The sequence below is a fragment of the Ursus americanus genome, chromosome 5 (genome assembly GCF_024610735.1).
Source record: "Ursus americanus isolate L20-20 chromosome 5, mUrsAme1.1.p, whole genome shotgun sequence".
NCBI lineage: Eukaryota > Metazoa > Chordata > Mammalia > Carnivora > Ursidae > Ursus > Ursus americanus.
Genome location: NC_142131.1, coordinates 59,358,116 through 59,371,565, shown reverse-complemented (window position 1 = coordinate 59,371,565; position 13,450 = coordinate 59,358,116). Strand labels below are relative to the sequence as shown.

At 39.1% G+C, this 13,450-nt stretch overlaps 1 protein-coding gene and 1 pseudogene across 2 annotated transcripts in view; one reads left to right on the top strand and one right to left on the bottom strand.

Moving 5' to 3' along the window:
- HSPA4 (heat shock protein family A (Hsp70) member 4) overlaps nt 1-13,450 on the top strand; it is a 65,269-nt gene that overhangs the window by 20,919 nt on the left and 30,900 nt on the right. For both annotated transcript variants that reach the window (XM_087862283.1, XM_045794708.2), the window contains exon 2: nt 11,575-11,632. In XM_087862283.1, the coding sequence (XP_087718409.1) occupies nt 11,575-11,632 (58 nt within the window). The remainder of the gene's footprint in view (nt 1-11,574; nt 11,633-13,450) is intronic.
- Nucleotides 7,358-8,232, bottom strand: LOC123790355 (uncharacterized; annotated as a pseudogene).

Genomic DNA, 13,450 nt, shown 5'->3' with positions numbered 1-13,450 from the left:
AGGCAGGCCTGGGATGTATAGTGGACCGAGTTCTTTTGGAGGCAGAGTCCGACCCAGGGCATACTGCCGTTTCTTCAGCCTACCACAGAGTTTAGAGCTTTGCACACAGTAGGCGCCTAATAACAGTTCAGGGTTTTGGCGTTTGCCGGCGGTGTGAAGATGGAGCGGCCAGAATCCCACGTGAGTGGGGGCGGGGCAGCACCCGGAAGAGAGGGAGCCGGAGCACGAGAAGCTCGGGCTCCTCACGGAAGGCACAGCTACCAGAAAAGTACTTAATAAGTCAGTGTCTTCTTGATACCTTTGCGTTCACGTTGGTTTTTCACATCGTTTCAGTATGTCGAACTGTGTTGGGTCATTCTCTGCTTTCATTCTCTGCGCGTCCACACCTAACAGCGTTCCACTTTCACAGTTAATACATTCCAATCAGGGTGTTGGCCGCAATTGTTAATGAATGACTCAGGGGCTCACTTTGACTTCTAGAACCTATAGTAAGTGAAGGGACCAGTATAGACACGGCTCTAAAAAATCATGACTCACTCAGGTCTTTCCTTGGGTAGTCTGCTTTTTGACTATAGAGGTACTTTTCAATCCATTATCCTTTTTTGGGGCAAAATCTTTTAAGAAGCTTATTATTTTCTAGGTTCTCTTATTATGTGCTACGTGGCTCTAAAAGGGCTTCTGTTCCAAGGCCCATTTCCCCCCCTAACTTTGGTCACCCTACCCGCACTTGGGTAGTCAAACTGGATTGCTCCCTCCAGTGATCTTTGCTGCCCAGAGACTCAAAACATTTCCCTTCCACTTGTAAAATTTCTGCCCCTTGTTTTAGACCTAGACCAAGCGCTTCCTTGAAAATCCATCTCTGATCATAAAACGTGGTTTGATGTCCCTTTCTCAATTAGGTTATAATTTTATTGAGATTTAATTCACATAATGTACAGTTAACCCATTTAAAGGGTACAGTTGGATTGTTTTTAGTGTAGTACAGAACTGCAACTATGCCCCACAATCAATTTAAAAACATTTTTCTCAGTCCAAAAGAAATCCTGTACTCATTAGCATACTCCTATACTTATAGTTTTTAATAGTGGGTTTTATGTTCTAATTTGTAATTCCAGAGAAGGTAGTGCATACTAAGTTTTTTTTTTTTAAAGCTTTGACGTTTGTTTTTGAGTATTTAAGCATTAATTTTCCATATGATATTGTCCTTCTCTCCAGATCCAAGTTTTCTTCATTTGTAAAGATAGTCTTCCCCAAGAAATCAAAAAGGATGGTGCACTGAGTCAGGCATTTAACTTTTTGGTCCTTTCCTGCCTAGATTTGAACATAATTTACATCCAAAGGGAAGAGGATTCCCGATATTGGAACTAACAGTATTCCTGTCTTTTCTTTCTGTTATGTTCCAGGGTTTTTTTTTTGTTGTTGTTGTTTTTTTTTTTTTTTGACAAACAGCAGCTGCACCAGTTTTACCATGAATTCCATTAAAAAAAAAAGATTAATCTTTTCAAATTGGAATTAAGTTTGCCTCAGTGACTAGGTGGTGGGTGACCAGATATATGTACTTGTGATAAGACAGTACTGTTTAAATACTTTAAGTGATTTTCTTTTTATGTTTTTCCCATATTTTATATTTTCCAGAAACTTCTAGGGATACCATACATCGAAGTAATTTTTGAACTATGATTTTGATTAGCTTAAATTTCTTTCTTAGAGTCCCTAAGTAGGAGATGGGAATGGAAATTTTGATTTTTATAGTAGTTACAAAATAGTGGATTTTTGTTTCAGGTATACAGAGATTGTGATGTGGGTTTGCTTTAGTGTCATAGTGGAAATGAGATTCAGTTTCTGGAGGGTTAGCTGCGATGGAAGTACCTCATTTCAAACTGTGGCTGTAACACTATTTGGATTCAGTTTTTGAGAATCTGGTTGACTCTTGTCCAGAAGAGACCCTTACTTTTCACCAAATACAGGCTTTCTTTATTTTAGCCGCTACTGAGTGCCTCCAATATGCCAGCCATTGTGGTAAGCACCGGAGGTGTACTCTGAACAAATAAAAAAGATCCTGCCATTATGGACATGGGTAGTAGAAAAAAAGCCAGATGCTAAACAAACATGTTATTACTAACTGGTAAAGTCCAGATGGGAAAGTACAGAATACGATGACTGGGGACTAATTTAAATTAGATGTACCATGGAGATGAAAGGTGTTCTTAAAGAAGTACCATTTAAGTTCAGACCTGGAGGATGAGGAGAAATTTACGTGGAGGTGGTGGTTGGGTCTAAGGAAGAGCTGATTAAGGCAGAAGGAACAGCAAGTGAGGAAAACCTGAGGCATTCAGAAGAGCTTGGCACACTTGGCTAACTGAGAAGATCATAACTACTCCTGAGCCACTTGCAAGAATGGTGTGAGGTGGACTGGAGAGGAATTAGGCAGGACTTTGTAAATCATGTTAAGGATTTTTACTTAGGCGCTGTGGTAGTTGATCCAGTTTAAATTTTAAAAATATGATTGGCTTTTTTCATGGTGAATGGATTTATCTGAGAAGGGGAAGAGAAGAATCAGGGTGTTACTTAGGTTATGGCAGTATTTAGTCCATGTGGGAGTTGACGTTGTTCTCTACTAGTGTAGTAGCATGGGAGGGAAGTGTGGGCGGCTTTGAGATCAACTTTGGAGGTTTAAATTGGGGGCATCCATGTTGACGAATTTGATCACAGGAATAAGATGAGAAACCTATTTTTATATTTAGTGGGATTATTACAGTAGAAAGGGTACAACCTTAAAGCTTTGGACTGAAAATGTTAATGGAGTGCCAAACATTACTGAAGAATTGGGCAATACTTTCCAAAAAGAATATAGGGTAGAAATGAATTACTTAGGAAATAATTTCTTTTTGTGAATTGTTTATATTACTATTTTCATGGACTTAGTTCCTAATAAAACAGTGTATTAGGAATTCGAAGAGATGAAATTGTCTATTACTAGCTGCCTTTGAGAGAGAAAACTGAAAGTACGTACTTTCTGGTTAACTGGAAGATTAACATCTGATACCTAACTTGTGCTAGAAAAGTATTCCTATGAAGTAAATGTTTTTACATGTTGTAGAGCTAAGTACAGCAGTAGGAGCTTGAGTCTTGGATTCAAAGGAAAGTTGATTTGTTAACTAAAGTTCAAATTGCTTACACCATTTTCCTTCATATGTCTAATTGTAGCAGTTATGAAAGTAATGCCTTAGAATAATTTAAGAGCTAAAATACAATCTTCTACACAAAATTGGTAGACTAAGCGACAGGAACTTTTTCATTAAGTTCTTAATTGGGTGTCCTAAATTAAAACATTGTTTTCTTGACTTAACATACCTGTTTGTTGTAACAGTAAAAACTAAAGTGCTGAAGTTTCTTGTCCTCATTATTTGCTGTTTGCTGTGTATCCTTGTGTACCTTTTCCTCAGAGTTCTACAGATATGCATGGTGGGGGGTTAGGTATGTTTAAACAAATAGGATCATACTATATTTTATAAGTTTTCTTTCACATATATTTTAGACTTATTTCAGAGTCAGTAAATATGAATCTACCTTCTTAAATGTAATGTTCTTTATTATGGCTGTAACATTTTTTTTTCACACAGGTTATTTCTAACTTTTGTAATTATAAATAATTGAACAGTAGTCTTTTATACTTAAGTTTACTTTTTAATATTTTTATTTCTGTTGGATAGAGTTCCAGTTGTGAATTTGCTAGGGCAAAGAATATACAGTTGACCCTGTATATCAATATGGGGGTTAGGAGCGCTCACTTCTTTGCAGTTGAAAACCTGTGTATAAAAACCTTTGACTCCAAAAAACTGAACCACTAGTAGCCTGCTGTTGACCAGAAGCCTTACTGATAATGTAAGCGGTTGATTAACACATTTTGCATATGTATTCTATACTGTGTTTTAAAGTAAGCTAGAGAAAAAATGTTACTAAAATCATAAGAGGAAATACATTTATACTATATTGTATTGAAAAATCATAAGCATAAGTGGACTTACACATCTCAAACCTGTATTGTTCAAGGGTCAGCTCTATGTGCTTCAAGTACTGTTGCCAGGATACTTTACACAGATTTAAGGGGTTAATTTATAACAGGAAGATAAGTGATTCACTGGGCATTGTGAAGATTATAATGAGCTAAAACTAAAGTGTTTAGGATAAAGCCAGACACAGTAAATATTGCCCAATTATTTTCTAGTATTGCTGTTACTATCTTTTTGTATTTTTTTATTAATCCTCCTCATTAATGGACTATATGTTGGGATAATAAAATGAAAACTATTTTAGTTTGCCTGAGGGGTTCATAATTTATAGCTTTTAATATGCAAATCTTATTGCTTGGAGGATTTGCTGTGCTTTAGGAACTGTATCATTAAGTGTGAGGAGTTTGGTCTGTTTGATGTCGGTTTTTTGGGGTACTTTATAGTTCAGGGCTAAGGCAGTAAACAGAGGATACTCTGACTGATGTAATCTTTTCCATGCCAGTTTTGCTTAAATCTTTTATTTGACAGTCTCAGCGTTATTGTGGGTTCTCTGATAAACTCATTTTCTTATATCGGTTAAGAAAGAGAATTAGAGCAGCAGCTGTTCTAAATATCCCGAGGGCAGTTCTACACATTTCTATAAACATGAAACTGTGCCTTTTAAGGATCTGTGTTGATTGCAGCTGTGCATAACATCCCATTAGAATGTGCATAAATATTTGGTCAGTAGTATCTCTTACCCATGAAAGGGAGAGTAGTGTTACTCTCTGGCCTAAAAGTATGATTATTTCTAGGCCTTAACAATTAGAACAGGGAAGTCTTGAACTTACTTTGAATTAAATTCCTGTAATACCAACCTGTATTTGGGAGTGGAGGAAAAGTAATGTCAGGTAGCAAGTGTCCGTTTTTAGCAGCATTGACTTGGAATTGTGTGGCATAGACAGGAAATGTAAGGTAAAGATTCCTGTTGTCTAGAGATGTAACCATTCTAGGTGGAAATATGAATGATAGAAAGCAGTGGTAAATAGAATAAGAAGTCTTGGATGGGTTATTAAGTACAGACTTAAAGTGTCAGTGCAGAGGAGAGGTTATATCCCTGGGGGGTGGAGTGATGAGGAAAGGCAGGGGTGGTACTTGAGCACAGAGGATTAAAATACATGGATGAAAAGTTTGGTATGGTCTAAGTGAAGGTATAGAAGTAGGAATAAATATAATTGGTTTGCTAGGCAGTACAAAAATAGGTATATATGGGATCTGGAGTCTGGTAGTCCTGATTTTGAATCTTGGATGCTTGTATTTACCAGTTACGTTTCTGGATGCATTAACTTGACTTGAATTAGATCTTCATTTATAAAATTGGACAAAAATAGTTCTTTGTATTTGGGAAAATAGTTCTGAGTATTTGGGAAAATCAAGTGTAGGTTGCTAAGCACGTTGCCTGGCATATGAAAGGTGTGGGGAGCTTGACCTGCTTGGTTGAAAGAGAGGCTTCCTGCCATAGATAAAGATTGGATGCAGGCTATGTGTGAATTTTGGAAGTTGCTGGAGAGTGGGGAGTAGTTTTTTTTTTTAATATTTGGTTCTGTCCTTGTTCCATGTAAAAATCCTAATGGAATAATTCAGCCACTAAAAATTTTTCAGATTGTATGTTGAGAGATAAACGAAATTGAGGGTATTTAGCTTACTATTATTTTTAAGGATTTATTATATTTATTAGAATTGCGTAGGAGTATTTACTTAAATGCTGATGGTGGCCATCCATGGTGGGCGTGGTGGTTTGGAATTAAAGATAATGTTTTTTTCCTTTGTCATACTTTTTGTTTTCTAATTTTCTGCGAAGAGCTTATGCTAACTAGAAAGCACTGGACACTAGGTTCTAAAACAGGCTCTAATTTTTGACTTCATCTTTTGGCCTTTCTTCACATTTAAATATTAGGTTTCTTTGTGTAAGCTTTTATTTTTAAAAACCCTTCAATTTGTGCTGTTTGATGTATTGACCCTCATTCAGTTTTTCTTTGTGAATGGAAGTAGGAATTTTTATTCCTCGTGGGTAGATGATTTTGAAGATGGCTGACTAGATTTTAATGGATAGTTTGAGAAGGTGAAGCAGAACTTTCATAGCAAACTAGTTGGTATATTTTTGTATGAAACTCAAACCAGATCTTCAGTGGAGCAATAATAATGGCTAGTATTTTATTATTTATGATGTGCTAGTCTCTGATATAAACCCTTTAAAAGGGGATCAACACAGGGGCACCTGGGTGGCTCAGTCGGTTAAGTGTCCTACTCTTGATTTCACCTCAGGTCACGATCTTAGGGCTGTGAGCTATAATTTGCACTGAGACAAACTTTTATTTAGCTTTTCAAGATGTACAAAGCGATTATTACTGCATTGGGCTCCGTGTTGGGCGTGGAGCCTGCCTAAGATTCTCTCTCCCTCTTCCTCTGCTCCTACCCTGCTCTTAAAAAAAAAAAAAAGTTGATCAACACCTTTAATTTTTATAGCAGGCATATGAGGTAGGTGCTGTGATTTCCCCCATTTTATTTATTTTTATTTTTTCCCAGTCCGTGTTCAAATCCCCCATTTATTCAACACAGTCCTTTCAGTCTGCATAACAGAGTCTAAACACAACAGTGCCTAAAATGCTAGAAGTTTATAAGACTCAAAACAAAAAAAATTATAGTACCGACTCTACAATAAAAGCCAAAAAAGCAGTGTTCATGTTTTCAAGGTAACCTGCAAGACCCCCATGAATAACAGCTGCAACAGAGGGGTCGGTGATGACCCTGCAAAGCTGGCTCTCAACTTGCTCACCAATTTCAGAGAGAAAGGGAGACCTGGGATGTGGGGGTGTGTGCATGAGTACATGTAAAAATAGAACCATTTTCGGTAACACGGCCTGTTTGATCCTAGAGGTTGGAAGAGGACGGGGGCAGGGGAGCTGGGCCAGACTGTCAGGAACAGCAGCTGCATTTTCCTGAGACACTTTTTCCTTTTCCTGAGACATTCTGCAGACCAACAAGCAAGGCCATGATCAGGCCACCAGACTAGCCCCCGGTCATTTGTGGAAATGAAAGTCCTACCCGCAGGCTGGGGCCACACTGCTACCCTGTTTGTCCCTGCTGGCTTTGCCACTAAATTTAACTCTCTCAGAAACGGAAAATGTGGGAGCTTTCTAGCCAGTAAACTGGAGAGCATCTTTACAGGCGCAACCCCAAGCCAGTAACACGCCTGCGGCTGGAACTTTTCAGAGTAAGTCTCAGTTACTCTCTTGAGGGCCTTTCCTGAGTGAGGAATTTGTTTCTTACCAATCTTCCTTTGGCTGGAAAAGTGACCAAATTGAAGTGGAGGAGATAGAAGTTACCGGGCACAGAGCTTCCGTGGCTCTGTTTATTGGGAGGAATTGGAGCTGGAGTGGCTACCGTGGCAGCAGCAGCCAGGGGAGCGACATTGCCTGGTGCACAGGGGACTGCCCCTCAGGGAACTCAATCATCTCATCTGCAGGGGTGACTGGTGCCATGTGGGGGGTGGTGGCAGCATTCTCCTGGGAGGGCTGAATTCCCATGGGGAGGGGGGCCACGTAGGCCAGGGAGCCAGCACAGTGGTGGTAGTGATCTCCTGGCCATCGATTTGTCCTTCATCCATGTCCTTTACCACCTTCTCGGCTTCATCTGGATTTTCTGACTCCATGTATGCATAGCCTTTTAGAAAGATGGGTGACAGCCTTTTAGAAGCATGTCAATCTATTAATTTTCCCAGAGGTGGAGAGTATCTCCATGTGTGGTCCTTGCTCACATTCCTAGTGAGCCTCCTGATGTACACTTTGGCCGGGGGAAGGACTCCAGTTTTTCCTTTCCTTTTCATCTCTTTTGGGTGGTTCGGATTTGGAGCGGGAACACCGCCTGTTGTCATGCCAACACCCAGAGGTACTGGTTGAGTTAGAGGAGCTGCTGGAATTGGAGCTGTAGGACATGCTGAACATCCCCAGAAATTGGACACAGAAGAGGAGCTTGAGCCATTGCTCAAGCCTGTGCTGGTGCTGGAAGGAGAGTTGCACCGGGACCTGGTGCTGCTGCCACCCTTGCAAGGACTGTACTTCTTCTGAGTTTTATCCCTGTCACCATCCTTGCTCCACTCCTTGGGGATCCCTTTCTCTTTAGCATGACCCTTGGACTTCTCATCAGGGTGATCTTTGCATTTGGTAGGAGAAGGAGCCATCTTCCCGCCACCGTGGCCTTCTGCCACTGTCCTCAGCTGCTAAGGCCAATGCCCTAATTTTCCCTGTTTTAGAGTTGAGCAGATAGAATTTCAGAGAGATTAAGCAACAGAGAATTCACACAGCTAGAAAGGCAGAGAAAGGATTTGGACAGACCCATACTGATTCTACAGTCTGAGCTCCTTTTACTGTACATGTATTCAAATCAGTAAAGTTGATGGCAAAGTGAAAAAACAATGGATTTCTTTCTTCAGTGCAATAGGCTTACTATTACAGAATTTTTTTTTAAGAATGTGAGCGTTGCTTTGTAGTGATGTTTTCTTATAATAGGGTAAGGAAAGTGTGGACCTTCCCCATACTTTGCAGGAGTTAGCCTTGTTTGAGGCCTTGTTCGCCTGCTGTATCGTGTGGTGAAGATGGACATTCCAGTATTGACACTTGATTATTTTGTAAGAAGTGGTAACTGTTCGTAGTGTGTGTGTATATGAGCCAAAAAAGGATGAATGCAGTTGACTCTTGAATAATTTGGGGGTTATGGGTGACAATCCCCTGTGTAGTCGAAAATCTGTGTGTAACTTGACTAACCAAAAACTTAATAGCGTACTGTTGACTGGCAGCCTTACAGATAACAGAAACCGTTGAATAGCCCATTTTGTATGTTATACGTGTTATGTACTATATTCTTATAATAAAGTAAGCTAGAGAAAAAATGTTAAGATAATAAGGAAGAGAAAGTACATTTACAGTACCATATCATAAAAAATACATGTTATAAGTGGACCCCCACAGTTCAAATCAGTGTTGTTCAAGGGTCAGCTGTAATTTAAACTGAGACAAACTTTTATTTAGCTTTTCAAGTTGTACAGAGCAATTCTTACTGTTAAGACAGATGCAGATTTTGAAAGTAACTAAAAGTAAGTAAAAATGTTACCAGACTTCAAGGGAGAATATTACCTAGAACCACTCTGTACAATAGAACATTCATTGAGATGGAGGTATTCTGTATCCAGTTCTAATAAGTTTTAAGAGATAAAAATGATTTGAGTTTTACTTGAGGGCCATTGGGAAGGCCTCACAAAGTGGGTAATACTGTTGGAGAATGAGTGAGATATAGAAGGACCAGAGCGTTTCAGGTGGCAAAAGTTGTCTGAGCAAAGCAGGAAGATGGGAAGACTAACGGGTTGGTTCAGTGTGCCTGAGATGAAGGTGGAAAGTGTGGTTGGGGTTGGGATGGATGGTATGAGGCCTAAGTTCCACAGTAAGGCATCTGGGCTTTATTTGTCGGTTATTGGTTTTATTTGAAAGGTAATTACAACAAATAAGACTGCTTCAGAGTTACCAGGTAGAACATTAACCTTCCAAAAGGACATATAATAAACTTGGGAACATTAGTGTTTTTTATTGTTAGAGCCAGCAGTTGTTTTGATGAGATGAAGGTTTGAAGAAGGGGCTGCAGGAAACAATGGAAGATAAATAACGTTGCCTTATAATTATGTTGGGATTGACGTGTTGGTGGGATCTGGTGGCTTTTAGAAAAGATGTGAGTTTACCAATCATTACGCTTAGGCTGGAAGGCCTTTTTGGAGCGGAGAGGGTGAATGGAGTGGATGAGATTGTGTTTGGCAGTTTCCGAAATGGCAGTATGAGCTTTGATAGGAGGGACATTTATTTGGTACTGGGGATATTAAAAAAAAATAGTAATTAGGGGTGTATATATATATATGCAGAAAAGCTAATAAGCTTGACCACCTGTGTTTCTCGGAGGCTACCTCCAGCACATTCTGGGCCTGCAGAGTTCAGGGTTCAGAGCAAATCTAATGATATCCCAGGCTATGCCATATTTATACAGTGCAGAGCTACTTGCAACTGCTTTGGGAGATTGGCTCACAGGAGTTCCTACCCTATTGGGTGGAAAGGGCCACTGAGGCACAGAGAGGCCCAGCATTCTGGCAGATTGCACAGGGCTAGTAAGTTTATTTAAATAAAATAATTCTCAGTAGATCATCTAATGTCAGATTTGGACCAAGGCATTATGGCTTCAGAACTTACTTACTCCAGATTGGAAGAACTAGGGGTCTAGGGCAGATAGAGAGAGCCAAAGCTAGAGTGTAAAGTGTGGGGAAATGGTCTAGAGTCCTGACTCCATTTCTTTCAGATTGTGAGATGCTGGATAAATTTACTTACTAAAATCTTTTTGGACTCAGTTTCTTTTCCTATAAAAGAGTGATAAGATGGGGGGTGCTTCTGAAGATTTAATGAGATAATACACATAGCGATTTGTGCAGTCATTGTTATCAAAGTAGGAAGAAGAGGTTTTACTGGATTGAGGAGAAAATAATCTCTGTTTAGGATTTAGTTTTGTCTTTTAGGATTTTTTGGGTGCTTTGCGGTGAATTTGATCTTTAGCTTGAAAGAAAGCAGCTACGGGAAGGGGAGGTGACGAATAAGTGAGAGTAGAGGGAAAATGGGGCAGGGTTCCAGAGGGATTAATTAGAATGAAAAACCTATGGGGAAGCATAGGGGCCATCTAACAAAAGTATCAGTTCCAATATAACTGACTTTTTAAGCTTAAACATGGTGTTTTAAAGTAGTAATACCTGTGAGCAGGTTTCAGTTTTGCTTTCTAAAATAAGCTGCAGATATACATCAAACTACAAAATACAGCAGGCAGTATATGAATTGGTGATTTGGAAGAATGTGTTCATAAGTGGGAATGAAGTTCATTGTCAGAAATTTTGAGTACTTTCGGTGCCTGGCTGGCTCAGGTGGAGGAGCATGTGGCTCTTCTTGATCTTGGGATTGTGAGTTTGAGCCCCAGGTTGGGTGTACCGATTACTAAGAAAAATAAAGTTAAAAAAAAGAAATTGTGAGTTCTTGGAAGCTGGTTCTGGAAAAATTTTTACTAATATATAGTAGGACGAGTTCTATTGGTTTATAGACTATTCTCTAGGTCAGGTTATAAGCTGTTTGAAAAAGCAAGAGCATTTAATTGAGGTATTAAGAGGGTACATTATTTTGTATTGGGATTTTGAGCACCAGACTTGAAGAATAAGAGAATAGCGGAGACTGGCTAGGTTGCCACCCTGTAGTATTCTAGACAGATGGTTAACACATCAGACTTGTGCTTCAACATCTGAATGACAGGACTCCCATTATTCTAAGAGGCCAGTCATTTTCTTGGACAGTTTTACTCAGTGGAGAGTTCAAAATCACAGACTTCCTGTGTGCTTTTACAATATGTGGCTTTTTAGCTCAGAGTCAGAAAAGTTGCTTGCTGTGGCGATGTAATCCTGTTGGATGTAATGTTGCAGTAAGGTTTGATGCTTAAATGTTTTTTTTTCTAGGGCTTGCATTTCTTTTGGTCCTAAGAATCGTTCAATTGGAGCAGCAGCTAAAAGCCAGGTAGAGTTTTGTTTTTTTCCCCTAAAATAACTTATTTCTCTGCTTTGTCCATCTTTCTCTTCAGCAACTATTTCAGTGCCCATTATATGCCTAATACGACAGTCCCTGGGTGAACAGCTGAGAAAGAGGCCTGATCACTAGTCTCATGTACTTGAGTGAGAAGCAAATAGCTTTTTAAAAAGCATGAATAGGGGGCCCTGGGTGGCTTAGTTGGTTAAGCTTCTGACTCTTGATCTGGCTGAGGTCTTGATCTCAGGGTCTGAGTTCAAACCCCGCTTTGGGCTCCATGCTGGACGTGGACCCTACTTTAAAAAAAAAAAAAAAAGATAAAATAGCATGAACAGTATAATTTATTTAGTGCAAACTCCTGGGATGTATTTTGTCCAGATCTTGTTTAAGCAAAGCTTGCTTATTCCTCTGTATTTTATATGTTCCTTGAAGTCTGTCTCTTTGGGTTTTTATCTTAGGCATACTTAGAGTCACCGTTGTTTGTAGATTTTATCTTGTTAATCAAGGTTCTCAAGGAAAGAAAGCATACTTGTAGAAGCACACTTGACTTTTATGTGTTTATTTTATAATTTATAACAGGAACCTAACATTATTTGTTGGTTTCTAAGTAACCAGAGCAGCAAAACCCCAAGAGTTCTGTTGCTTTGAGTGTCTCAGGTTGCTGTAAAATTAAGGAGTTGCATATTTGACCTTTTTATGGTTCAGCCTGGAGCACCATGTAGAATGAATAAATGTTTTTTTTTTTCTGGACTGGACAGGGCCTACGATATAAAAGTCCAGGGGTGCCTGGCTGGCCCAGTTGGAAGAGCATGTGACTCTTATCTTGGGGTTATGAGTTTGAGCCCCATCTTGGGTGTAGAGATTACTGGGGGAAAAAAAAACAACAGCTTAAAAAGCCTAAGAAAATAGTGCTTAACCCGTTGATTTTTAAATTACATTGGGTGTTTTATAATCTTATTTTCAAAAAGTCAAAAGATTTGTTAGGAAGCAGTAGATAGCAAGTACGGAGTTAGTTTGAAATGTCTTTCCTTCTAAAATTCCAGTGAGTTCTTGTTTCTAAACTTGCTCTCGTTATTGAGAACAGTTACTGTACTAAACCAGCTGCCTAGTTCTAGGATAACATAGTTATTGTGACACTGAGTTTCTGCTTGGCAGCCTACTGAAGAAGGGCCTGATTTTGGAGTTTTATAAAAGACTTCTGTGTGCCTTCTAACATAGATGATGTAGAGGAGCTCTGCAGTTCTTATAAATACAAAAGTAAAAGAAATTTGGAAGTTACACGTGCTACCTTTATCCAAACATCACTGTTAGTATCTTAACGTATAACCTTTTGTGCTCTTTCTATGGATTTAAATGCTTCCCCCACTCCAAAAGTGAAATCATATCATATAGATACTTGTCTTCCAACCTTCTGAAATAATGTTACCCACTGTATGAATATATCATCTGTTTATCCATTCTCCTGTTAATCGACCATCCAGGCTGTTTCCAGTCTTCTGCTGTTGTAAATATTTGGTCACTGTCTTTTTACAGTTATCATTATGTACTTACTGTCCTCTTTTTTTCCTGTAAAGTTTCTTTCACTAGAATTTCTGATTGATATTGCCAAATTGACTCCTGGAAGGTTTGAATCACAAATTATGGTAAAAATTTAATTTTTAAAACTTAAAGCGCATTTTAGGTAAATGTTAATTAGAAGTTTAAGGACAGAAGAATACCTTCGTACATGTACAGCGACCCATCTTCATAGAGAAGTAGGACAAGCTGGGCTGTAGTGCCATCCCGGCCACTGTGGTCTATCCGAGTCCG